This window comes from Rousettus aegyptiacus, unplaced genomic scaffold, assembly GCF_014176215.1.
Source record: "Rousettus aegyptiacus isolate mRouAeg1 unplaced genomic scaffold, mRouAeg1.p scaffold_m13_p_3, whole genome shotgun sequence".
Lineage (NCBI taxonomy): Eukaryota > Metazoa > Chordata > Mammalia > Chiroptera > Pteropodidae > Rousettus > Rousettus aegyptiacus.
This window is the reverse complement of record NW_023416306.1, coordinates 165830628-165856152: the sequence shown is the minus strand read 5'-3', so window position 1 is coordinate 165856152 and position 25525 is coordinate 165830628. Positions and strand designations below refer to the sequence as shown.

Below are 25525 nucleotides of genomic sequence, written 5' to 3'. Positions count from 1 at the left end.
TCCCCGAGCCTCTCTGCTCCTCCATCTGTAAAGGGGGGAAGTACGCCCACCTATAGGGCCAGCGAGCATGGCAGGCACTTAGTAAATGGTAGGATTTCCACCAGGGGCAACTCCCATGCCCTCCTTCCCCGCCAAGCTGGGGCCTGGGGCTTTTGACACATCGCCGGTGGGAGACCCCTGTCCAGGTCAGACTGGTGACCTCCCTGCCTCCTTGGCCTTGCCCGGTGGGGGGCCCCCAGCGTTGGGACAGGACATGGCCCCAGCCTCACAGCTCACCGCTTCCCGGGAGGGCCAGGGGGTGGTAGGTGGGTGCAGAGAGGGCTCCCCTGTGGGAGTTTCACTTTCATTTCTGCCTCACCCTGTTTCTATCCAGCAGTCGCAGGCGGGGTGTGGAGGTGAAGAAACATCCGGTCCCCAGTCCGGGGCGCTTGTCCTGGTGCAGGTTCCTGGGCCGCCTCCTTCCCCCGGGACGTCTGGGGCGGGCCTCATGCCCTCCGTTTCACAAAGCACCCTCTCGTCCCTTCGTGCAGTCCCAGGACATGTCCTGTTGTCTGCTTCCTGCTGGTCACTCCTGGGTTCTGGGATCCACACAGCTGTGAGCCCAGGGACAGCCTGAGGCCACGCGGGCTCTTCCCCGCAGTGCATGGGGGTGCAGGCTGTGTGGGGTGCTCTTTTGTTCTCCCAGGGGAACTGGGGGGACTCTTCAGAGAAGGGGTGGACATTGGCACATGTGGGGTATTTGAGTCCCTGGCTGCTGGTTCCTGCCCTTTGGCTCCTGGGCATCTCAGTGCTGGGAGACCGTCCTTTCTCTCTGGGTGGAATTTTCTTTTTACAACCCCGTCTGTTACAGGTGGGGAAACGAAGGCCCAGAGAAAAGATGCAGAATCAGCCCCAGGTGGTAGAGCTAGTAAGTGGGGCCGCCTGGATTCGAATCTCGTTTGGCTGACAGTAAAGCTTTAAGATTTTATTCTTAAGGACCTGTTATTTGTTATGGAATCTGTGAAAAGGAGTTCTGGCCATGTGAGCCGAGCCGAAGCAAGCCTGTTCCTGCCTCCCTGTGGGTGTGTCCGGGCAGGGGCTTTGGGGTCCTATGGGAATGAGTTCTGCTTCCAGGGGACTCGCCCCCCAAGCCCCTGGCCCCCACCTCGACAGGGGTGCAGCCTCGCCGTGGCCCGAGCTCACGGAGGTTCGGTGCTCGTTCATTGCTGCTCCGGGAGGAAGGTCCACCCCAAGCCCCCGGACCTCACGGAGGCTGCCCTACTGGTGAGGAGTGAGCTTCGCTCCCTGGGGGGTTCAGTCCACGTGCAGAAACCCAGAAACCGAGGCTCAGAGAGGAGAAGTGATCTTCCCAGGGTTTCATAGCTGGTCCCCCGGGGGTGGGATTTGAACAGCAGACTGTGTGGATTCTAAGCCCGGATGTGCCCCTAGCCATGACAGAGTTTAGCTGAGGGGTTGGCTTATCTTTGGTCAGAGGTCCAACGACTCTCCTCAGTGCCCCTTAGTAATTACCTTTTCTCCTTTTCAATTTCAATTGGATGCCTTGCTTGCCTGGCGTCAGGAAGTAAAGGCGCCGACACCTTCGATATGCACTCAAGCTGGGGGCGCCGGCCACGGCTCTGCCCAGCACCCAGCGCTGCCGTCCATCTGGATGCCGGGGTTGGCCGGTGTCTGCCCAGTTTGAGCAGTGTCTGTTCAGACAGCTTGGCAGATGCCCAGGATCCTGCCATTTCCACCTCCTGCTCCTTCCTTGACATGCTCTGGGCTGGCGTGGACGAGGCTGTGTAGCCCGTCCCTCTTTTTAAATCGCCACTCGCGTCCCTTCCTGTGGATCTCCTTGGGAACCTTGGAGCTTTATCTATTGAGGGTAGAGGCCTTTAGGGACTTGGAAGTGCCTTGGAAAGACCCCAAGAAGCTTTAGAAGCTTTAGAAGGGGGGCAGTGCTTGTTGCATTCTGGTTATGTGACTTCGGGCCAGTGAATGAACCTCTCTGAGCCTTTGAGTTTCTGCACCTGAAATGGGAATTTTATACCAGCCTGCAGCCAGGGTGGTTTTGCAGATTAGGTGAGCTGAGGCAGCTGAGTCCTTAACGTGGATCGGGCCCTTGGTGTTTGTTTAGTAAATGGTAACTGTAAATTTGTGTCTGGAATCGGCCACTAAAGGCTGATGGAGCTTATGTTCGAGCATCCCTCACGTTTGGGAAGGAGATAGGAAAGCGAGGAGCGCAGTTGCAGAAGCCTCTTACATAGGGCAGTGCTGGACCCCGGGGACAGTATGTGGCTTGGTCAGTGGTGGATTTGAACCCTGACTCAGCCCCTTAACTGAATGGGTGACTCTGGATGTACTTCAGCTTCTCTCTGGGCCTTGGTTTCCTTCTAGGTAAGGGTCAGCCTCGTGTCTGTGCAGAGGAAGGGCTCAGCATGCAAACGTCCTCCTTCCTTGCGAGGGCCAGCAACTGACTGAAGGAAGAAGGGGGTGCTGTCCCTCACTCCCCCAACCTGTAGTCACACCATCAAGTCCGTAGGTGATGGCAGCCAAACCTGCCCTACTGATGGGCTGTAGAGGTCCTCGGTCATTGAGCCGGAAGGGTCTTTGTAGACGAGGATTCACAGATCAGAGCGGCCGGCCTTGCAGATTCGTGCACACAGCGATGCCGCCTGACGGGCCGGGCCGTGGCTCTGGAGCCCACAAACACTCGTCCTTGGGCCTCCAGAGAACCTCGGGTCCAGTGCGAGGCCAGGGTCTGTTCTGGGCCATCGTTGGCGGACCCTGCCCCTGACCAGCCAGGGTAGTGATTTTGGTCCATGGGCTCTGGTGGTCAGGAGCCCACGCCCCATCCCACCCCATCCCATCCCATCGGTCTGTCCCAGCGGTCCCCAGCCTTTTTGGCACCAGGGACCGGTGCTCCTATGAGAGTCTAATGCCCAATGATCTGAGGTGGAGCTGAGGTGGTGATGCTAGCGCTGGGGAGCGGCTGCAGATGTAGGTGAAGTTTTGCTCGCCTGCCATACACCTCCTGCTGTGTGGCTTGGTTCCTAACAGGCCACAGACTGGTACCGGGCTGCAGCTGGTCTGCAGCATGGGGGTGGAGGACCCCTGGTTTATCTTGTCTTTACTCCAGCCTTGCTGGGAGTGCCAAGCTCTTTGGATTTGGGATGCTTCCCTGGGAAGGGTGGGGAGTGGGTGGGCAGCCATCTGGAACATGGCCAGTTCTGTGGGTGCCTCCACACCAGCAACAAACTGGAACTCCCTGAGAGCGAGACGTGTAGACTGGGCAATGCGCCTACAAATCTGTCCCCGTTGCTGGAGGATGCCACCGGGCAGCCGTGTCCTTTGGGCTTCTCTCTCCCGATCAGCCGACAGATGTGCAGAGTTGTCAGGACGAAGCTAATGATCGGAGCAGAAATCAGTACATGGCTGATTCCTACGAGTTGCAGAGGTTGGTTCCTATAGAAACTCAGTGCTGGCTGGGTTTGGTAATAAAGTGGCTCCAGTAAGTGGAGACTTCAGGCTTCAGGTATAGGTGGATTCAGGGGCTCAGCTGATGTCCTCAGGACCTGGTCTCCCTGCCTCTCTGGCCTCTCCGAGTTGGCTTCCTTCTCAGACCCGTATGGTGCAAGGCGGGTCCTCACAACTGACCTTTGTTCTGAACCAGGCACACGCTGAGTTCCTTGTATGTTCTTATTGATCTGCATTACAGCCTTAGGGTGGGGCATTTAGTGCCCATTTCCTAGCAAAAGAAACAGAGGCACAGAGGAGTCAAATAACTTGACCAGATCTCATAGCTAGTGGGATTCAGACCTGGGCACGTTGGCTCCTGGGCCTCACTCCACCTTAGGCTCAGGTCCCAAGGGACCGAGATTCATTCTCATTGCCCCTGATTGGTCAGCCTGAGCCACACGCCTGTCCCTGAACTTGTGGCTGGGGCTGGGAGTACCCCATTACATACCAGGTGGTCCGGATGTGGGCAAGGAGGACCCCACACAGGGAGCTGGGACTGTCCCCTGAAGACAGCGGTATGGCTGCAGGGCAGGCAGGGGGACGTGGGGGTGCCTTCTGCCAGCCCGAGGGTTTGTACACAGTCTCCCGGGTCAGGGTGCTGTTCCCAAGAGGAGAGTGAAGAGTATCCCTAAAAGTCAGCCCAAGGCTGGGCCCCCGGCTTCATCTTTTCTCCTCTGAGCTTGGTTCATTTCCCGTCAGACACAGGCAGATTCTGAGGGCCCTGGGCCGTGTACATTCTAGAGACATGGCTTATGTATCCTGCCTTGAGGGATGGGGCTTGGGGGCCTTGGGGGTCTCTGGGGCTTTGGGGGCGGCCGCTTGGAGCCCAGGGTGAAGGCGGATGGCTCCCTGCCCTGTGGTGCTGTTTAGAACCGCTGTGTTTTGATATTCAGTGTTTTGGGTGAAACAGTCTCATGTTATGTAAACACTATCGCTTGTTGCTGTCAGTTCACGTCCTGTGTATGAGGAGCATGTAGAAGGTGTCTTCTGCTGGGAGCCTGGGGCTGTCGCAGCTGTGATCTGTTCGATTGGGGTCGTCGAGCTGGAGGGATGCGTTTGTGCAGGATGCTCGGGGCACCCGTCCTGGCCCTTGCCATCCCAGTAGGCCTGGTGGGGGCTGCGGGAGGACACGGTGGGAGTAGTTCCACCTGGGAGGGGGAGGCATTGATAACCAGAGGCTGGTGGCCACACACTCCATGCTCTGCATGCCCGAGAGCCCCAGGCGAAGGGAATGGGCTGGAGGCTGGCGGAGGGTTCAGGGTACTGCGGTGGGGAAGTGAGGACCCTCGAGAAGCCAGGACTGCCCTGCTCAGAGCCCTTGCCCTGCTTCGAAGGCGCCTCTACTTGGGTGGTCCAGAATTCTCATAGTGCAGTGGTTCTTTCTAATGGCATGGCCTTTGGTGGCAGGCAGAGGTGTGCTCGTGGGGAAGCAGTGGGAGGGGGGCTCTCCTGGGCCCTCCTCTTTGCCGTGGTCGCCCTGCATAGCCAGCAGGGCTGGCCTGACCATCACTCGCCTTGAAGTAGCTTCTTGGGGCCACTTGAGGCTGTACGAGGTGGGGTCAGGGAGCTCAGGCCTCTTGTTTGCTGTTTCGCTGTGTAGCTTTCATCAGAGGCTCTATTCAAAGCCCCGCCCCGAGACTCTGGGGCCGAATTTGTGACCCACTGCTTCTGGTTTAGCTGGTGGGACTGCCAGCAGGACCTCGGGTCTGTTATGTCGGGCTGTGAGGAGGGGTCGGTTCAGTTTATGAACCGATGAAAACAAAGCCCTTGAAAACAGAAACCAAGCTTACGAAGTTCGCTGACTTGTTTGCATGAAATTCCAGTCTGTCTTGGGCAGGCTCGCGTCTGATTTGTGAATACCTCTGAAAAACTTGTGTCAAAAAGTGGTAATGCACGGGATCAGACATTAAGTCGCACTGAAGAGCGTACACTGAGACGTTCATCTGCCTCACACTCACCCCCGGTCCCTGGAGGCGGCCATGTCCCCGCGGCCTTGAGTGTCTCTCAGACATGTGCTGTGTCTGCACGAGCCAGCATACATGGACACACGTAGCAACACAGGCCTTTTTTGTTTCTGCACCAGCGATGGCCCATTGTCTGGGCTCTCCTAATCTTAACTTTTTTCCTCCTTGAAAAGACCCCTTGTCAGTCTCGTTTTGGGGTTCCAGGCTTGCCCAGGCCTCGTGGTTTACCTCCTCCCTTAGCCTGCTCGGGCCGCCCTAGCACGCACCACAGGCGGGGGGCTTAAGCAGCAGGCATTACTGCTCGCAGTTCTGGAGGGTGGAAGTCCAAGATCAAGGTGCCGGGCTGATTCAGTTTCCGGTGAGAGCCCACTTCCTGGTTCACCGATGGCCACCTACTTTCTGTGTCCTCACGCGGCAGGCAGGGAGAGCCTGGTCTCTCATCTTACAAGGGCACGAATCCCGCTGTGGGGTCGCTGCCTCAGGACCTCACCCAACCTCCCAAAGGCCCCACCTCCAAATGTCTTCCCTTGGGGGGTTAGCGCTTCATTATGAATTGGAGGGCCACAGCGTTTGTAACATCCATCTGGTGGGCGGAGGGCTGTCATTGTGCAGCACCAGCCGCCGCCCAGCTGTGGGTGGGAGGGGCCTCCGTGTGGACAGGTCCCTACTGCTGCCCTCAGTGCGGGTACTGCTGGGGAAGGAGGCCGACAGGCGCGCCGGCTTCTGAATCCAGTCTCAGTGCCCAGGGCACCCTTCCCTCATCTCTAAAGTGGAGGTTTTAGCACCTAGTGTTGGGGAGGTTTGGGGGATTTGAGCAGATAGTGGCTTGAATTGGCGGAGGTGGCCTCCAGCACACGATGGGGGATCTGATGATAATTTATCTTCTTCCCCAAATAAATATCTGTTTTCTGCTAGAAGTTAGATTTTAGAGAGTTGAGTGTGATTTCTGATCTCGGACTTGGTCAAAGGACCGGGCTACTGGTGTGGTCCCCAGCGCCCTCCCGTGCCTTCCAGCCAGCTGGGGCTGGGGGCTGGGGCCAGTTCAGGGCAGTAGAGGGTCCTCTCAGCAGCCCCGCCGCCTGCCGCGGCTTCGGCGGAGTCGTTCCCCTCCCCCGCGAGGGCTTTCCAGGCTGCGGCGTGCAGTTTGACTTTTCCATGTGAGAGGAGGGCAAAGACTGCCATCGGGTCACCCCACAAAGCTGTCCATGGACGTCGACCCTTGGGAAGCTTCGGGCCGTGCTCGCTAACGATGGGGCAGTTTCCCAGAGGTCCGCGCGAAGGGCCCGGCCGGCCGTGTATCTTACCCTCCCAGGATGTTCAGCGTTAACTGAAAAGCATTCCTGCATCCTCGGGGCCATGCTCAGGCCTCAGGTGGGGAATGGCCAGCCTGTGAGCATGGCTGTGACCTGTAGCGGGCCGCTCTCCGGGGCGGGGCGGACACGGGGACACCCCCGTTCACACAGGGCAACCTGCTCCCGTCCCTCCACCTGCCCGCCATGTGCCCAGAGCTGGCTTTGGAAGGAGGGACCGGGCTTCAACGCTGCTTCTGCTGCCGTCCAGCTCGGTGGTTTGGGGCAAATTATTGAACTTATTGAGCCTCAGTTTCTATATCGACAGGCTAAACAAAGCACCTCTTAACCTTCACGGTTGGTGTGTCACTTAAAACAATGAGCTTAAAGCCTGTGGTTCACTGCTTGGCACGTTTATTTTATTTGTGGATGTTAGAAATACCCCATCGTAGGTCCTCGTTACGTGGTAGGTGGCGGCATTGCTGTCGTGGTGGGGTGTTTGGGTGGCGCCGTGGGTCAGGTCTGTGCTGGGTGCTGGGAGCGGAGACATTCCCACCCTGGGAGCCCAGCTGTGTGGAGGAGACAGGCGGGGAGAAACGCTGAAGGGTTAGACTCCAGGGGTGGTGGCGGTTGTGGTGGGGTAACTTTGGGAAGATCAAGAAAGGCTTCCCGGAGGGGGTGACCCTCAGCTGGGTCTTTGAAGGTCAGGAGGAGCTCACTGGTCAGGCTGGATTTACAATAGTCCAAGTCGTGAGCAGCGTTTGTGTAGGCGTGATGCTGAGAGGTCAGGGGTCCTCAAGCAGGGACTCTGAGAGTGTCGGATTGGGGAGCAGACGGGGGCTGCGGGGGCTGCTGGAAGCCTGGGTGACAGCATCTTGGAGGCAGGGAGATGGGCCGTAGGTGAAGGAGCACCCGCTGAGTCTCGTGTTCCTGTCCCCACTCTGCGAGCGGCAGGTGTGGCTGCACCCACACCGAGAAGTTAGGAGCATGGGGCCCAGGCGTGGGCCCCTGGCTTGGGTCCTAGCTGCCCACTGCGAGGTCACCGCACATCTCAGCTTCAGTCAGGGATGACAGTCCCCACCTTGCAGGGCTGGTGCTTGGGGGCAAAGTGTGCGTATAGTGCTCAGTGCCGGGCAAGCACTTGACGACAAAACGGTGGCTGTGTCCGACTAACGGCCCTCGTTGCTTTAGCTGTGAGGGTGCTGTGTGGGGTGGGGGACACCCCTCTGAGCTGTGGGCACAGATGAGTTCCCAGAGCAGAGACCCTGCCCTCCTCCTCCTTTCCTTTCTGTCTTGTTCTGAAGTGGCCCACGGGACAGGCGGGGTGGGGACGTGGCGGGTGTGGAACCTCTCTGGACTTGGCATTGTGACTTCCTTGGGCATTCAAATCAAGGTTCTATCAGTTGTCCGTAAGACGTTTGGGAAGGGTCGCCTCCAGAGGTTCTAAAACAGGTGGAGAGAATGTAAATTTTGAAATATTAAGGCCCCATGGCTCACATCAAAAGACGAGAAAGAACTTACAGTGGAAGGGGTCTCACCCTAGCTGTGCCCCTTCACCCTGCTCCCCACCCCCTCAGGTTTTAATGCTTCCAGGATGTTACTGCTCCTGTAAGCAAACCAAGTCTCTCTTAGTTCTGGTCCTTGGTTCTGTTACATGTGAAATGAGGGGCCCCGGGGAGGTGAAGGCCCCAGAGCTAGAAGGCACCAATTGGGGTTAGAGGGGACGAATGGAGGCCAGCCACCAAGCCATAACCTGTGACCTTTCAAAACCCAGAGACCTGAAGATGGTCCATGTGCCAAGGCCGGGGGGTCAGGCTGCCAGCCGAGGTCAGGGTGCACGCGGGCCTGTCAGCTCTGCCAGGAGTGGCTTACTGAGCTCAGGATGGCACTGTTTCCACCATCCCCCGAGCCCAGCAAGGACCTGGTGTGACAAGAGCGTGGAGTTTGGACCCGGGCAGAGTGGGTTTCATATCCTGGCTCTTCAGCCTCTGGCCAAAAGGCTCATGTGAGTCTCAGCTTTGGGTTTCACATCTGGAGAACAGGGCCGGTGCCGTTCTGAGCATTAAATGGGAGGAGGAGGCTGATCGTGGTGACATTGGCTGTGCTCACTATGTACACACAGGGAAACTGAGGCACAGCACAGCGCCCGGCATGCCGTAGTAAGTGAAGCGTTCCTTGTTTTTATGAACTGGCTGCTCTTGGAATTTGCGTTTGAACATCAAAGATCCTAAAGATAAAAAAGAAGAGAAGAAAGATGTGCTGCGTGCCTCCTTGGGAAGGTCCCTGCGCTAGGTGTGGAGGCGAGCGAGGCTGGTTCCTGCGGGGTTCCCCGAGCTGATGCCTTCCCTGGGCAGCCGGAGGTGCTTTGTCTGTTACTTTTTGCCCACAGGGGCCCGAATGATAAAATATTCGTGGGGCTGATGCTGTAATCACACTGTAAGGTACACTTGAGATTGTATCTGCAATTGGGGAGCTAATTTTAAAGAGTGTTTTCCCTGTCATAATTACATGCAGTCAGCCGGCTCGTTATTGGGAGTTCTCTTTTCCCCTCGGCCGAGTGGCCACCTGCCTTTCTCTTCCTGCCTCTCTGTGCAGCATACAGTAGGCCATCTGCCTGAGAAAGACCACCAGCCCTTGGCCGCCTAGAGGCCCAAATGAAACCTTTCTGTGGTGACCCATGGGACAGGGACGAGGGAGAGAAGTGGAGGGCGATGCTGTGCCTGACTGGGCACCTTGGTGGCTGGCGGTGGCCACTTTCGAGACTGAGCTGCAGGTTGGCAGAGAAGGTGGTGGGGTGTGGTGCTTCGGTGTGGATGTTGCAGTAGCCGGGATGCTTGCGGATGTAAGTGAGAGATGCCCAGTTCAGGCGGGCTTAAGCAGAAAGAGACTTTCCTGGCCCAGGCTATCAGATGGCACAAGAACAGCCCCTCGGGGCTGGAGACGTGCCTGCTGCCCCTCTCCTTCCCCATCTGGGCTCTGCCACCACGGTCTTTCCTCGGCTCTTGAGCGACTTCTCTTTTCTACCTCAGGACCTTTGGAGACGCTGTTCCTGCTGCCTGGCAGGCTCTGCCTCCCCCGTTCCTTTAGACGTCACTCAGTGCAGCGCCCCCTTCTCTGCCGCAGCCTCCTGAGTGTCCCTTTCAGAACATGTCACCTGCTTCGGTGGTTTGCTTGTTCACCCTCTTCTCCTCTGTGCCGCAGACTCGTGGAGGACAGGCACCCGTTATGTTGTCTGCACTGTTGTGTCCCCAGCAGTGCGCATAGTAGGTACTCAAGAAGAACGCGTGAAAGAAAGAAACAAATAAAAGAATACCCTGGAAAGAAAGGCAGTTCCTGAGAATGCAAGTCAAAAGGAGAAAAAACCTGGCAAGTTAAAGATAATAATAAGCCCCCTCTGGCCACCCCCTGCCAATTGGGCTCATTTCTCTCTGTTTTGAGTTCTTATCTTGGCAGTTGGGATCATTTGTGGGGAGTTGTCCAGCACATCAACATCCTGAGTTGGGGTGGGCATGGGTTGGCACAGCGGGCTGTGTGCCTTGTCCTTCCGTGAGGAAGGACCCAGTCCAGGAGCAGGCACCATTTGCTGGCCCTTCCAGCTCTCGCCCTGACTGTGGGGCTGCCCTGGGCCTTCCTCCCGGGCTGCCCTCCGGCCACTTGTGCAAGGAAGAGGCTGCCGGTCATGGATGGTGGTCAAGAGGTGGGGTGTTCCAGACGAGGTGCCAGCGGGGTGGGCAGGCGGTCAGAAGTGTGAAGGAACCAGCCTGCAGGGGTGGCCACGGAGCCCCGTGCACCAGGAGCAGACGGGTGGAGGTTGCTGGACAAAGGTGGGCACAGTGTGACAGAGGCCTCGATGCCAGGTGGTCAGGGGAAGCCACAGGAGGACTTCAGGGGCTTGTGAGGCTATAAGTCATGTCTTAGATGTAGAGGGTCACAGGCTGGAGGGGGGCGTGCAGGGACAGCAGGATGGTGGCCTGGTGGCCTTCAGGACGGAGGCCTGTGTCTCTTGGGGCAGGGAGGCTGCCCACTGCTGCTCTCAAGCTTTCCTTCCCTTCTGGCTAGAGTCCGGGCTTCCTCTTTTTGGCATTTCTCACTTCTGCCCAGGGCACCCCGGCTTTTGGCTTTGGGTTGGTGGCTGCTGTGACACTGCGTGGGGCTCTCTGATGGATTTCTTGAGCTGTTTGGGACCTGTTGCCATGGCTCCCAGCTGCAGAGCCTGGCAGGGCCTGGGGCTGGGCAGGAAGGCGGTGGGGGCGTGTGCCCGCCCGCCCGCCAGGAGCAGGCCTCGGGGCTTTCTAAGGCCCTCATTCTTTCCTCTTCGGCCTACACGTTGCCGCTCCTTTGCTTCAAGTCCCGTGACCGGGCCAATTGCTCTTTCTCGTTGGTGGGTTCAGAATCCTTTAGAGATGGGGCGGGGCCCTAAGACATCAGCCCTGCCACCTCGCCCATGTGTCCTCCCCTCCTTGCCTCAGCGTGAGCCCCTCCCCCGCAGGGCAGGCGCCACCCGCCCGACAGCCTTCTTTTGGAAGCTGGCCTTGTCCTCCTATTGTTGGGCTGCAACCTGCTTCCTTGTCCTGCTTTGCAGGACGGATGCCTTCTGCTCTGAACATGTGGATTCCAGGTGACTTTGTCCTCTGAGCTGTCAGCCCTGCGGGGAGGGAGGGAGAAGCTGGTGTGCTAGCTCCTTCTGCTTCTGGGCCTTGAGTGACCTCGGGCGCCTGAGGCCAGTCACAGTTCCTCAGGAAGCAGCCTCTGGGCTCTTCCTCCCAGGCTTCCCAGGGGCCATGACCCCCCTCCCCCAGCTTGTTGGAGGTCGTGGGTCTGAGGAGGGAGTTTGGCCCAGACTGGGGCAGTGGGTGGGTGGGGAGGAGCAGCAGCTCTGTCCAGAACAGTTCTTCCCCAGAAACCCCAGAAGCCTCACCCATAGCAGACCCGGCTGGACCCTCCCACCCTCACAGGTCATGTGACGAGGGTGGTCTTCCCTTACAAGGACCTGACTTTAGATTGTGGTTCTGCTGTGGCTTACTTGCTGTGAGTCAGGGGCGAGTTATGTGAATATATATGTTTTTCAGCTTTACGGAAGAAGTAGAACTGACAAATAAAATTGTAATATATTTAAAATGTATATTGCGTTGCTTTGATATGTGTACACATTGTGAAAGGATTCTTACCATTGAGTTAATTAAAATACTCATCACCTCACATACTCACTTTTTTTTTTCTTTTTCTTTTTTTCTTTTTTTTGGTGACACTCTTAACTTCTCTCGGTAAATTTTAATTCTACAATATAGCAGTGTAGACCGGGGTCACCAGCTTTTGCGTTAGGTCCTCAGGCCTTATCCGTCTTGTAACTGGAAGTCCGTTCGCTGTCACTGGCCTCTCCCCATTTCCTCCAGCCCCGGCAGCCGCCATTCTACTCTGAACTCATTTCTGTGAGTTCAGCTCTTTTAAAGATTCCACCTATAAGTGTTACCATGCAATATTGGTCTCTCTCTGGCTTATTTCACTTAGCGTAGCGTTTGGACGAATTTCTCAACGTCTTCGAATTTCCTCACTTGAAAAAAATAGGACAGCGCACCCTCAAATGCAGCCATTGAAATTCATGCAAGTCGACCGTTGTCCCCTCTCCCTGGCTTGGGGAGGACAGGCCTGGGGCGGGGAGGGAGGGAGTGGGCCCGGGAATTACTGGTATTACCTCCCGTTTGTTTGGGTTGTGCCGGGGTTTTTGGAATTCTCTGAAATTCGAGGGTCTTGGGGGCACAAGATGAAGTCGCTGCCTGTCTCTAGCGTCAGGTGCTCGGTGCATCAGGGAAGGGTGCCGAGGCCAGGGCATGGCACCCCGGGCCTGGTAATGGGGGTCGGGTGGGCCCCGTTGATGCCAGCGCGCCCGGGTGCTGGGCCTGGGCTCCAGACATGTCTGCGTTTGGGAGTGTCTGTAGCTGCTCAGAGTCACTTGGCAGGGTCTGAGGAACACGGTGGCCCTCAGTGGAGCCAGGGGGCCTTGGAGGGGCGGGTGGGAAAGCGTGGCTGGTCTGGGATCGCTCCTGGGCCTCCGGGTGGACCGAAGGGTCAGGCACATCACCTCTCCCTGTGTCTTCCAGCCACGTGTCCCAGGCTTGGGGCCTTCGATCTTCGCCACCCAGGCTCCACGTCCCTGGTCCCAGGGGTGTCTTCCCATCAGGGGCCTCCGGGTCAGTGTTTGGTTCTGCCCAGTGCACCTGTGGAACCCTGCGGGCACTGTGGCCATCGAGCGCCAGCCTTTTCCTTGTCGATGCTGAGGCCCCCAACAAACCTGCGTGGAGTCCTCACCCAGCCCCAGCCCACGTGTGGGCACTGCGAGGGAGCTGCCGGGGTTCACAGGGCGGCAGAGTGGCAGGAGCCTTGGTTTTGAGGTCAACGGGAAAATGTCACTCCCCTTCTCCCAATGCGTCCTCCCCAGACCCTCCAGAAAGAAGCACCCCTCTGACCCATTTCAGACTTCCACCTCCAGAAGTGAGAGAGGATGCAGGGTGGTGTTTTCAGCGGCTGTGTTTGTGTCGATTTGTTACAGTAGCAGAAAGAAACGAATGTAGTGTTGGTACACACCGGGGCCTGACTGGGGAGTTGCTGGGTCAAGGTCAGAGCCAGGCTCCTTACCCTTAATCACAGGCCGATGGATAAGGTGGTTCCTTGACTCCTGGAGCTCCCATCCGCTCCCAATAGCTGAGGGGTCAGGGAAATATTTGAATAAGGTGTTTCATGATTTGTTTTCTGAGACCGGAGGTGAAGGTGACTTCACTTTTGCTTTGACGTATGACAACCCTGATGCTTGTGGCAGTGGGACCCAGGAAACCCCACATGCCCAGAGGCACCGACTTTGCCCCAGGTGTGCCTGGTGCTTGGTGCGCCTTCTCCTGGCCCTGCTTGTGGCCTCCCTCCTGGTTAACCCCCAGGGTGCAGCTCAAAGAGCAGTCTTCGCCTTCCCGTGCTCCCCGACACCTCCAGAAGTTTGCTGTATTCGGGGGCCTCCTGACCCACACACCAGTTTTCAGATTCTCTGTGTGGCCACTGCATCCCTAGGCGGGGCCTGTGGTTTGGGGGCTCCTCCGTTCCCGAGCCGTTCCAGGCCTGGACAGAGAGGGCACTCACTGTTTGTGTGGTTGGAGACCCAACAGCAGGGCAGTGACTCCCCAACCTGCAGGAGCTCCAAGGAGCCTTCTCGGGGTCTGGGAACCCAGCCTCCGGCCAGCAGGGAGCTTTCGGTTGTGGGGGAGCGCTGCGGGACCCCGTGGATGGAGCCGGTCGACCTGCCGGGGCATGCAGCCTTTGAAAGCGTGTCGCCTGTGAGCGCACAGGCGGGGCGGGGACACAGACACCCTCGGGCAGTTGTGTTAAGCGTGTGGTGCCTTGAGGATAGGCGCTCGCACCGCCCCAGACCACGCGGGCTTCGCCCTCCCGCGTGGGTTCGAAGGAAGGGGACGTCCGCACCGGAGTCCCCGCCGTGCCCCTTCCTGCCGTAGTTTCCCTCGCTCTTCACTCTGGAGTTAAGTAACTGCATTCTTGGGACTGAGGATCTGCTGTGAAGAGAACAGACTGAGTCATTGGCCCTGCGGCAGGAGGCTGACCTCTGGGAGAGGGCGGTCAGGGCAGGAGGGCTGGAGCCAGCCCTTCCTGCAGTCCCTGTGCCCGTCGCGCTCCTAGGAGTCCCCTGTCCCGTCTCGCCTTTGAGGCTGATCCCTAATTAGGAGGACGAAAAATTACAGCACCTGCAAGGGGGTAGTTAGAAGACTTCCAAGTGGAGAATTTTTATATTAAAAGGTGGGGGCGTGTGAAGCACCAGTAAGGGAATTTCAACATTAATTTTTAGATGAAAAGTGGGGGTGATTTCCAGTTTGAAAGGCTGACACTTCGGATGTGGCAGAACACATCCTTGGGTACTCTCTAGCCCACCCCTGCCTCAGTTTCCCCCTGCCGAACAGGGAGGGGTGTGCCCCAGCAGCAAGGGCCTCGGCGCCCCGGAGACTCTGCTGTCCTCCAGGAGGTGCTGGGGAGGTGAGTCACCGGCTCTGCCTCCCGCCCACGTCCTGGGTTCCCGAGGAGAGGCTGCTTCCAGGGACCCGCGGGCTCGGCTCGGGTCTGCAGGAACACGCTGACTCACACTGCGTCTGCTCGGCAGGTGCCCTGCGGCCTGCCCTCCTGCCTCCTCCAGGTGGGGTGCCTAGTGTGGGGGAAGGCCTTCGGTTATGGGAGCCGATGACTGTGCAATCAGGGGAAGGGTGTCACCCCCCCCCCCAAAAAAAAAGACATATGGCAGTTTTCAGTTTATCTGGTTCTTTCCCTGAGCTGTCCAAACAATTCAAATGTTTGTACTGGCTTTAAAATTCTGTTCATATGTTGCCTTTATATTGGGCCATTTTGGTTTCTGGCACTGTTAATAGGAGGAAAATCCAAATTGTGCAACTACCAGCAAGTGAACGGGGCCGCTGAGGAAGCAGACAGGCAAGGACGCCTCAGGGCCGGAGCCCTGTCCCCGGGTGGCCGGGACACTCATTCAGGGAATGTTTGCAGGACACCTGGCAGGTGTGGGGTCTGCAGTGGGCACAGGTGCCAGGATGAAGAACACAGTTTCTGGGCTCGGGCTCACAGTGGAGCACACAGTAGTCTTCAGTGTCAGGTGGCTGTATGGCTGCCTGGGGAAGGGGCAGGGACAGCCTCTTGGTGAGCATGACATTTGAGCTCTTGTTGATGGATGAGCAGGAGTTTGCCAGTAGGGGGAGGGCATTCTAGAAGGGAGGACAGCTTCTGCAGAGGCAGAGTTGTATCTGGTCAGGGTGTTTTTAGAGAACAGGGTCTCTCCTGGGAGGGTCTGATGAGGAGAAGGACTGGTGCACTGCCCCCCCTCTGCTCTACCTCCAGATGCCTGGTATTAATGACAGGAATTTGGGGTGTAGACGGAGGGCATAAGCATTTCATGGTCAGGCTCGGCTGGATCAGGCTGCAGAAACACACGACTCTGAGAGGTTTGCAACGAAAGTTTGTTGTTCATTCAGAGTCCACTCTGGACCTGGTGGCTCTCCAGGGCTGGTGTCTTCCTCGTGGTGGCTCTGTGAGGGTCCTCTGTATCCTGCATTTCTCAGCCTCAGCACCGTAGATGGTTTAGGCCAGATAATTCTTTGTCTTAGAAGGCTGTCCTGTGCATTGTAGGCATCGACCTTCTGGTTAAATAATCAAAAATACTAAGAAATATTCCCATTTCGATAATCAAACATGTCTTCAGGTATTGCTGCGTGTCCCCTGGGGGCGAAATCGCCCCGATTAAGAACCACCGCTGGCTGAAGGTCCTCTTCGTATTCTTTCTGGTTCCCGGCCTAGCCTGGCTTCACGGCCTCCCAGCCCGGTTCTTTCCAGGAATGGGTCCAGGCAGCTTTGGGCGGCATGTGTGTCCTCGTGCTCCCTTGGTCACTGAGGCGCAGGTGGACTGGCCCGAGTCAGGCCCTGGCAGTTGAATGCTTCTACTTGGAAGTCGCATGGGTCACCTGTGCCTAACGTGGGGAGTACCCAGGAGGAGATCTGCCAGCATCAGCAGCCGCCGTTAACATCCCCCACAGAGCCCTTAGCCTGGTGTTGGTCAGTGGCACCGAGCCAGGGGGTGCGGGGAGCGGGGGGCTCTGAGGACAGCGGGAGCCAAAGAAGGCTCCTAAGAAGCTGACCTTGAGCATGGGCTCGGTGGCGATGCTGGGGTGGCATTTGAGACAGCAGGAACATCGCATCGTGCACATGTGGCAAGAGAGGAGGCCCGGCCGCCTATTTAGGGAGCCCTGAGTCCTTTGCAGGGCAGGGAGAGGTGGGAGGGCCTGTTGCCTGCCGGCCTTGTGGGCATTAAGGGCTTTCTTATGGGGGGGGGGCTCTTGAAATCTGGTCATTACCAAACTGCTGCAGATGGCTTGGATGAATGTGCCCCGCTTACGACTTGCCTCCTTGCGCCCTTTCTGCCTCTAAGCGATTTTTTGCTCTGGGTGCAGGTGCAGCTGCTGCTTCCTTGCCCATTGGTGGGAAGGAGCCTGTGTTTCCAGTTGATTCCCTTTACTGTGACATTGTTCCTCGGAGGCCTGGCTTGGCCTGACCTCTCTCCACAGCTGGATTATCCTGCAGGCCCCTTCCTCAGTGGTGGCCTGCGTCTGCGGGGGCCATCCCTAGCTGCGCCTGGGTTGGAGCAAGTGGCTGTGGCCTTGCATATTGTGGGAAAACAGTTCTTAAAGAACCCAAGCCCCCGGCCCCATTAGCATTATTTTCATTCATTCATTTTTACAAGCTTCACTCTTCGCCTGCTGCGCTGCCCTCTCTGAGCTCCTGGAGCTCTCTCAGCTGTCACCGGACTGCCCTTCCTCGTTGGTCGGAGGGCACTCTGTGTCTCAGCTTGCTCCTTCCTCTCTCCTTTCCTGCTTCACCATTGCATGTGCTTCATTTTGCGTGCGGCCCTCCGGTCTCATACCTGCGCAGGAAGGTCCTGTTTGACTGGAACGGTCACACCCATTTAACTGACGTCAAAGCTGAGACCCAGGGTGGCTTAGCAACACGTCCTGTGCCTGCTGCTGGTTTTCCTGGGGCTTTCTCCGCTGTGCGACAGGCCTGCCGCTCAGCGGGGGTCGTGGTCCCAGGGTGTCCAGGGTTAACCTTCCCGATTCCACCTCCAGTGGCCGTGCCTCAGGCCTGACGTGGCCTTGCTGTGCTGTGGGCCCGTGGATGCTTCTCCCTCATGGTGGTCCTGCCGCCCTGGCTTCTAGGATGTCGCTGTTTTCTCCTTCCAATTTGGGTCCTCTTTCTGTCACTGGGCTCCTTTGTCACCCCCTCTCCCTCTGCGCTGGGTCGTCCAGGGCAATTTCTATCATCTTCAGGAAGTGGTAGCCATTGTCACCTACTGACGTCTTGCTGTAGTAAGCAAGACAGCAGCCGGTGGCAGGGACTCTGTGTAAACTGGCTTCCGCAAGACTCGACGGCCGAAAGTTGAGAGGAGACAGCGCAGGCCGTCTGGACCTGGGCCTCACGCAGCGAGAGGATGCTGGCCTTTCCTCCCGGCGGGGCCGCCTCCTCCAGAGTCCGGGCACACGGGCGGTGGTGGCCGTGCCCTTTGCCCTGCTGACAGACCTGTCTAGGGAAGGCTCAGGGCTGGCCTGGCTTGGGTCCCATGCCTGTCCTGCAGTTATGCGAGGTGCCAGGCCAGGTGCCCACCCCTGGAGGTCATTCGATTGCCCACCAGAATCACGCGGGGTGGAAGAGGGGCAGTTCCGGAAGGCAGAAAGGCGGGGCAGAGCAACCGACAAGCCCGTAGCCCCAGCGAGGGCCCAGCAGAGCTGCGGGGTGGGTTCCAGGATTCTCCTCACTGGACAGATGAGGAAACTGAGGCACAAAGTACAGTTGGGTCTGGTTCCATGTTCTTGGGGGACACTCCCCACCTCTTTCATTTCTTCCTGTTGCCCAGACACTTCCTGAACTGTCTGCCCAGCTCAGTCCTGGGCATCTAACCACCTCCTGGTCAAAAAAATAAGAAAGTTCCCAGCTGCCTGCGAGATGCACTCTCCCGTGGGCCCGTGGTGGCTGTGCGTGGTCCCGCCTGCGGCCCCGCATGTGAGCGTCACAGCTATTTCTGGTTCCTCGTGGCCTTTACTCCTGTCCCCAGGACCTGGGAGGGCTGCCCTGAGTGACGGCCCCCTGCTCCCCTTCGCCCTGGGCACATCTAGTCCCGCTACTCCTGGTGGGCTGGCAGCCGTTCTCACACCTGGCTTCTCCTGAGCAACACCTGGGTGCTTGACAAACTTCAGACCCCTCCCAGGGCCTGTCCCTAGACCTCCTCAATCAGAGTCTTTAGAGCTGGACCTCAGATTAGTATTTTTGACCACCTCCAGTGGTGATTCTTAGTCATCTGCCCTGGAGTCTGGGACCCACTGGCCCGCGAGGTAAAGACCAGGCTGTGCCCGGCCGTCCTGGCCTCTGGGGCTGCCCAGCCTGCATCTCCACCCGCTTCTCTTGGCCCCCGCCTGCTCTCTCAGTGGGTCTTTTGCTCCCATACCCCAGACATCTTTTACTGTTTTACTCCTCATGTTGTTTCTCTTGAACTTCTTCCCAGTGTCTGTCTCTAGTTTCCCTTCAGTTTTTTGTTCAGATGGCAAATGCAGCCTCCTTCCTGACGCCTTCTCTGATTGCTCTTCCTCCTCTCCCAAAAGGGCATTTTGTTTTGTAAATGAGTATTTTAAATTCTCCAAGGCTGTGCTCTCCTTGGACTTGGGCTGAGGGCAGGCCGAGTCCTTTTTTTGCAAAATGGATCCTCCCTTCTGTGATAATCCAGTTTTTGGGAAAACAGGTTTATATTTGCGAGTTGTGGGGTAGACCTCTCTCTAAAACTTAATGCAATATTTATCAAGAAAACAAGAGTTTTGGAGCCTGAAAAATTCTCCAGGTACATACAAGGTACAGTTCTTTAATCATTTAACTTTCATTGTTACTTATTCTATGATTTTGGAAGTAATATCTGTGCTCATTGCAGAAAACTAAAAAGTACAGGAGAGAATAAAAGGGAAAAACACACATCGCTGTCCTGCCGTGGCCACAGTTAACACTGCAGTGCGTTCGGTCCGGTCCGCTTTCCAGGGGTTTCCCGGTACCAGGTCTTTAGTTGGTTGGGCTTAGAATCTGAATTGAATGTTCCCGTGCATGGCAGTCCACTGGCCCTTCAATGGGTGTTATTTCAGTTGCTCTTTGAGCAGAATTTGGAAGCTTTTCTAGATAAATCCTGCTAAGCTCGCTGCTTCACCTCATCGGTCATTCGATTGATTCATGCCGTGATCAGGCACCTGCTTCATGCCAGGCTCTGGGAATGCTGGCAACTAGAGTTTTACCTATTAATTAAAAGATAATTAAAAAAAATTATTTCTCTAGTTTTGAAAATCTATTAGAGGCACGTGGCACAAAATTCAAGAAATGCATGAGAGTGCTCAATGAAAAGGAAGTCTCGCCCCACCTCCGGCACACTTACCCTTGACCACAGGCCAGCCTGTCACCCCGCCTCCAGCCTCAATTTCCCTTGACCAGAGGCCAGCCGATGACCGTTTCCTCATAACACTTCCAGATTCGTTTTGCGTGTCCTGGGTGTTGTGCACACATGCTTGTCCCGGACGTTTGTCTTAACTGAAATAATTATAAGCAATACACAGGTTTTTTTATACCTTGCATTTTCACCTAGCCTTGTCTTAGATATAATTAATGCCTACAGGCGCCTGGAGCACATCCTCATTCTTTTTAACTGTTGCATAGTATTCCTTTGTGTGTGTGTGGCTGTCATCTTTTGCTATCACAGACAGGGTGGCAGATAACAGCCACAGTTGTTAAACACTTGGATATTTGAGCATGTCTGTGTGTGGGGCGGACCTAAAAGTTGGGGTTTCCAGGAGGAGCAGTGAATCACTTGACACACCAGCCCTCTGGTTTCTCGTCCCTTCTGCCCACTCCCGTCTCCGTCCCCACCCTGCTCTTCCCCTTTGGTATCATAATTCAGCTTCTGGACTTTCTGGTCATGGCCGGATTTTTGGAACCTCAGGCTTGGGAGAGAAGGCTGTGGATACTTTTGTCCTTCAGAAGTTCCTGATGAAGAAGGGCCCAGCAGGCGCTTGTCCACCCGCCCCCTCCTAGTCTCCCCTGGTACACCGTGGCCTTGGGGTACAGAGGCCAGGCTTGACCTTCTCTGTGCTTCTGTGCCAGCGCCCACGCTTCCTGAGTTTGCAGGCTCAGCTCGCTCACCTGAGGAGCGGGGGCCATCACCGCCCCTCCCTCGGGGTTGCTGAGGGCATCAGCGAGCCGTGAGCACTCAGGGCACCTTAGCTCTCGCACCGTCAAGGGGGTCTCCTGCACAGGTATGGCCCCATGTGGACTGAAAGGGGAGCGAAGCCTCCTCTTTTCTGCCAGAGTTGCAATTTATCTGTTCATGGAGCTCTGAGCTACAGAGAGACCGCACTGGCTCCTGGGAGCTCAGTTGCACTTAGGATTTCCAGCCTGTCCGTTCTCAAGGTTACTTTGTTTCTTTTACGGTCGGGACTCCATCTCTTTTTCAGAGTTAGAGAACTATTTGTTTTTAGGGCCGGAGGAGGTAGAGCTGTCTGGAGATGGCTCATGTGGGCAGAGTGGAAGTTGCCGCTGTGGGTGTCTAGGGATAACCTGGGTGCCGCTCCCGTGAGGATTAACTCGGCGGGGAGGCAGGCCCTGGTGGCACCGGCCCTCTGCACCTGCTGCGGGTCACGTACACATGCCGGTCTCCTGCTGTGTCCTTATCTTTCCCTTTGTGCAGTCCAGTCCTGGTCTTGTCATTTGGAACTTCCCTAGGGGCTTTTCCCTCAGCCGGTTAAGATTTCTATCCAGGGGCAGGGGCAGGGGCAGGGGCAGGCGCAGGCACGTGCGAAGCGACTGGCAGTTTACTGTCGCCGATGCTCTCGTGGGGCCAGAACAGCCTGGGAATGAGGCCCGGGGCGCCGAGATGTCCGCAGAGCTCAGAGACGGCGTGGGCTGTTTGCTGATGGCTGGGCGTGGCACAGGTTCCTTTTGACGCAGTCTGTCCCTGTGCTGTGGGCTCTGGTGGCCTAGCGCTTGAGCTATTGTGTCCAGTTTGTCCCCTCATGAAATCACGAAAGCAGATGGATATTGGCCACCCTGCCAGAAGGGCGGAGAAGCTGTGGGATGGCTAGGACCCCTGACCAACCATCGTGGTGTTCTAGTTGGTTCCTCGGGGCGGGGGTGGGGGGGTTCTGTGGCGGTGTTGGGGGTTGAGGGGCAGCAGAGAGGCACACCCTGCAGTGTGACCTGGTCAGCTCTCTTCGCCAGGTCTTGCCGTCTCGTGCAGCGGCTCCTCGCGAGGCTCTGATCTGTGCCAGGGTCTCAGAGGCGCTGGCAAACACGTGGTCCAGTGAGCTCACCTCCAGACGTACGGTTGGTCGGTGTCCCTCAGCCGTGCCGTCGTGAGGCTGCTCCCTGTCACCCAGAAGATTTCGTGGGGACTTGAGGGACTCTTCCCTTAGACTGCGAGGCCCTCGAGGGCCTGAGCCGCGGCTGGAGCATTCGCTGTGCCCCGAGTGCCGGGCTGGGCGCAGGAGCTGAGCTGTGGCTCACCTCTTCATGTTTGGCCAGGCAGGCACCAGAGCCAGCGTGGGGCACACAGCGTCATGGTGTCAGCCACAGCGGGAGTGGGGGCGAGTGACCCCAGGTCCTCCCCTCGCCTGGCCACAGCCCCCGAGCCTCTGCAGGAGGCCCAGCCTTTCTTCCAGGAGAGTGGACTCAGGCTCGGTGGTCAGCGTGCCCTTCCCGCACCCCTGCGCCTTCTCTGGCACTCTGCCCCTGCTGACAGCCCATCAGAACTCCAGAACGAGGGTGGGGTAGTGGGAGCCCCCCCCGCCCCGCCGAGTTCTCAGGCGCACTCTGGCTCTGTGTGGATGGGGGAGAGGGCGTGGCGCTCAGGGCAGGCGTCCTAGGGGTGCGTTTTGTCTGAGCTGAATCTTCAAGGCTGGGTGGAAGGTGGGGGACCAAGGCTTGAAGATGCCACAAAACCCTGTGTGCCCGGAACACCTTGCAGGAAGGAATGTGGGTGGGGGAGGTAAAGGCAGGTGAGTCAGCAGGGAGCCTTCGTGCGCTCATCAGAGACCCCTGCTCTGTAATGGGGTGGGCTGAGTCAGGGTGTGGGGCTGGTGGGGGGGGGGTTGGAGGGGAGGGACCAGGGTGGGGCGGTGGAGGGAGACCAAGCCCGGGCCAAAGGGATGTTGGCATGGGCCACGATGAAACAGGGCCGCAGATGGCCAGGACAAGACCAAAGGGTTTGGGGGTTCTCTGCATGAGAGCAAGTGGATGAGCTTGACAGGCTGGGGTGGACCTGGGAGGCCAGGCCAAGGCGTGCGACCAGCTGTTGGTGGTGCATGTGGCGGCAGTCCAGGCTGGAGCTGCCTAGAAAAGGCCTGGTCCTGGGATCAGGGAGGGGGCGGCTGGCTGTGAAGAAAACAAATCAGGGTGTCTGTAGGACTCTGGCCTAGTCCCTCTGGGGAGCCATCCTTCACTTTCTGCCAGAAGGTGGCTTTGAGGACGGACTAGGAATTCTTAGACCTTCCCTTTGGAAGTGAAACCATTCTGGGGACCATGGCATGAAAGGGACAGCCGCTACCTGTCCTCAACCCCCCCCCCCCCCCCCCCCCCGCCTTCAGCCGGCCGTAGAGAATGTTCTGGAAGGGTGTTTCTTGCCTCCGAGTAACCTTTGCTGTCTTTGTTTTACCCCACAGGAAGCGAGGGATAGAAGTCGTGCAGGTGAGTACGGACCACGCCCTCACCATCCTCCGCGCCCAGCTGTGCCCAGGGCCTCTCCTCTGTCCCTGGAGTGTGGCCCCGGCCTCTCGTCACGTGCGCCTCGTCTTCAGTTTCCCCTGCGCGCGCCCCACGGTTCCCTCCCCGGCAGGGCACGGGGCGGGGCGGGGCGGTGGCCTCTCAGGGTTGCGGGGTTGCTGGGGCTTTGTCTGTGGAAGGAGCCGGCTGGGGGAGGCAGGGAGGCACTCCTGGTGGGGGCGAGGGCGGGTAGGGTGAGGGGGTGTGGCCACTCCTTGGTCTCCTTGGTCTTGCGGCCCCCAGGGTTTGTCTGTCCTCAGGCTGTACGGGCCGGGGAGGGGTGGGGGACAAGCCCTCTGGGGGTGAGCCCACTCCTGGCTCAGACCTTTTTGAGTAGCATTGTCCTCAAGACCACTCCTGTCCCCATCCCCCTCCCCCGAAGTCAGGGCCTGTGCCTCTGCGTCTTTGCTGTCAGGTCGCACTTGACCTTCCCTGCGGGCCCCTGGCTCCTGGGGGGTGGACTGAATCAGAGGGGGGCTTCTGGCCCCTTGTTGCCTCACCCTGGGGTGGACTTGGGTAGGGCTTACTTATCAGCTAGAGAAGGAAGGAGGGAGGGAAGAGGAAGAAGGAAGGATGGAGAGAAGCTCTCCCAGGGCCTGGGGCTGCCTCTGTGGTCCCACAGTGGATGTCCAGTCCTGACAGGAGCCACGGGGGTGGTTGGCAGAGCGGGGTGGGCTGGGCACCTCTGTCTGGAAGGAAGCTTTGGTGGGGGAGAGGGTGCTGCCGAATTCTTTCTTCTGGCCTCCCTTTTCTGAAGGTCGTGGGCTGAGGTTGCTTTGGGGGAGGAGGTAGTTCCTGAAACCCTCGTCAGCTCTTGAGTTTTCCTCCAGGCTCATCTTGTCTCTGCGAAGGTGCAGATTTCTGTGCACTTTAATTTCTCCATAGATCAAAAGAGAAAAGTCAGAATTCAGGAATGGCTGAGAAGTTTGCTTTCAGGGCCATTTCCAATTGATTGGCAGTGGAGGCCCGGAGGATTCTAAATCTGTGAACAGCTGAGGGCAGGGACCGATCGATGCCGCCCGCTGGAGGCCTAGCAGTGGACGGATGGGGTACAGTTGTATGTTTGTCATTCTGGGGCTGGGTGTCTCAGACCTTTCCTGTTCCAAGATGCTTTGGATTATTTTTGTCTATTAGTCTTTTCTGAGAGTTACCTCGGAAGTCCCCGGAAGCTTTGCAGATGCTGCTGTACCCACCACTGAGGCTGGAGTCCGCAGTGGGAGCCGTCGTTGCTCACCGAGCGGAGGGCCAGGTGCTTCTCCGAGGACCTCTTGTCAGGGCCTGTGGGGAAATTTCTGTTGGGAGCCATTTTTAGAGGAAGTGAATTCACGTCCTCACCAACAAACATTGCTTAAAAGGGGAAGAAATGTGCCCTTCCCCCATTACCTGATTCCTCTTGGTGAAAGATCCCGGACTAACACAGTGGGATGCAGCGTCCCCCCTCCCCCGCATTGGAGGGGTGCGGGGGTGGAGGTGGGAAGGGGGAATGGGGGGAGCCTTGGAGCTTCCTGTGTGAGGGACAGCCCAGGGGAGATTTAGACTAAAACCTTAATCTGCTTAGTCTGTGGGTGGACCAGGAGACTGGAGCCATTGTTTCAGAATGTACCAGGCAGAAGAAAAATTATGAAATCCTACTCCATGTGTCTGCTGTTCATTTTGGTGATGACTTGGGGGAGGAAGTGGTGGCTGGGGACCAGAGTGCAGCCAAACTGGACGCTTTCCACACCAGCATCTACAAACAGAACCCTCCGCGACGCCGCTCTGTTCACCTCCTCCTGGCTTCCCCGAGTGTTTGGAGAACTTGTGATTTTAAGACACAGAGAGAAAGGCTCGTTGCAAAAATTGGAAGCACATCCACTTGGCTGGTTTTTCAAAATCAACCAGGCCTCTGGGAGCCGGATCCCTAGGCTGCTGGCCTGCCGGGCGCTGGCAGTGAGCACTGGCAGTGAGCACTGGCAGTGAGCGTATGGCCAGTCACTAGATGTCAGTGATTGAAGAGGAGAATGTGCAGGCCACCAGCCACCGCCCAGCGTTTCCTGCGTCAGGTGCCCCGATGGGCATTGCCCATTTTGTGCAGTGGGTGGTGTTTTCATGTCCAGTTTAGAGATGAGGAAACTGAGAGGCTCAGCTGTTGTGACTTCTCTTGAGGAACTGGGTTGGTAACTGGTTTGAGTTGATTGTGAGTGCGGGTCAATCTGTCTTCAGAGCCCCGTGGATCATCTGACTGGGTCCCCTCTGTGTGCTCGTACACGGCCCCATTTAGTAAGCACTCCCAGGCCTGTTGCTACCTGGGCTTTGGCTACTGTTTCAAAAGGGAAGCAAGAATGGAAAATGCTGGTAAGTGCCGTGGTGCTTGTCCCTGTCATGGGAGTTATTCTCTTCCTTATTGGGTCTTCT

The 25525-nt window shown here is 57.4% G+C and overlaps 1 protein-coding gene across 3 annotated transcripts in view; it reads left to right on the top strand.

The window, feature by feature from the left end:
• The window catches only part of ITPK1 (inositol-tetrakisphosphate 1-kinase), a 139978-nt gene that overhangs the window by 9593 nt on the left and 104860 nt on the right, over positions 1-25525 (top strand). The window contains exon 3 of one of the 3 annotated variants that reach the window (XM_016145468.2): positions 23032-23056. The exons of 1 other annotated variant lie outside the window; for it this stretch is intronic. In XM_016145468.2, coding sequence (XP_016000954.2) covers positions 23032-23056 — 25 coding nt within the window. Of the gene's footprint in view, positions 1-23031; positions 23057-25096; positions 25466-25525 lie in introns of those variants that run through there. One more of the 3 variants, XM_036238316.1, reaches the window with a different exon arrangement.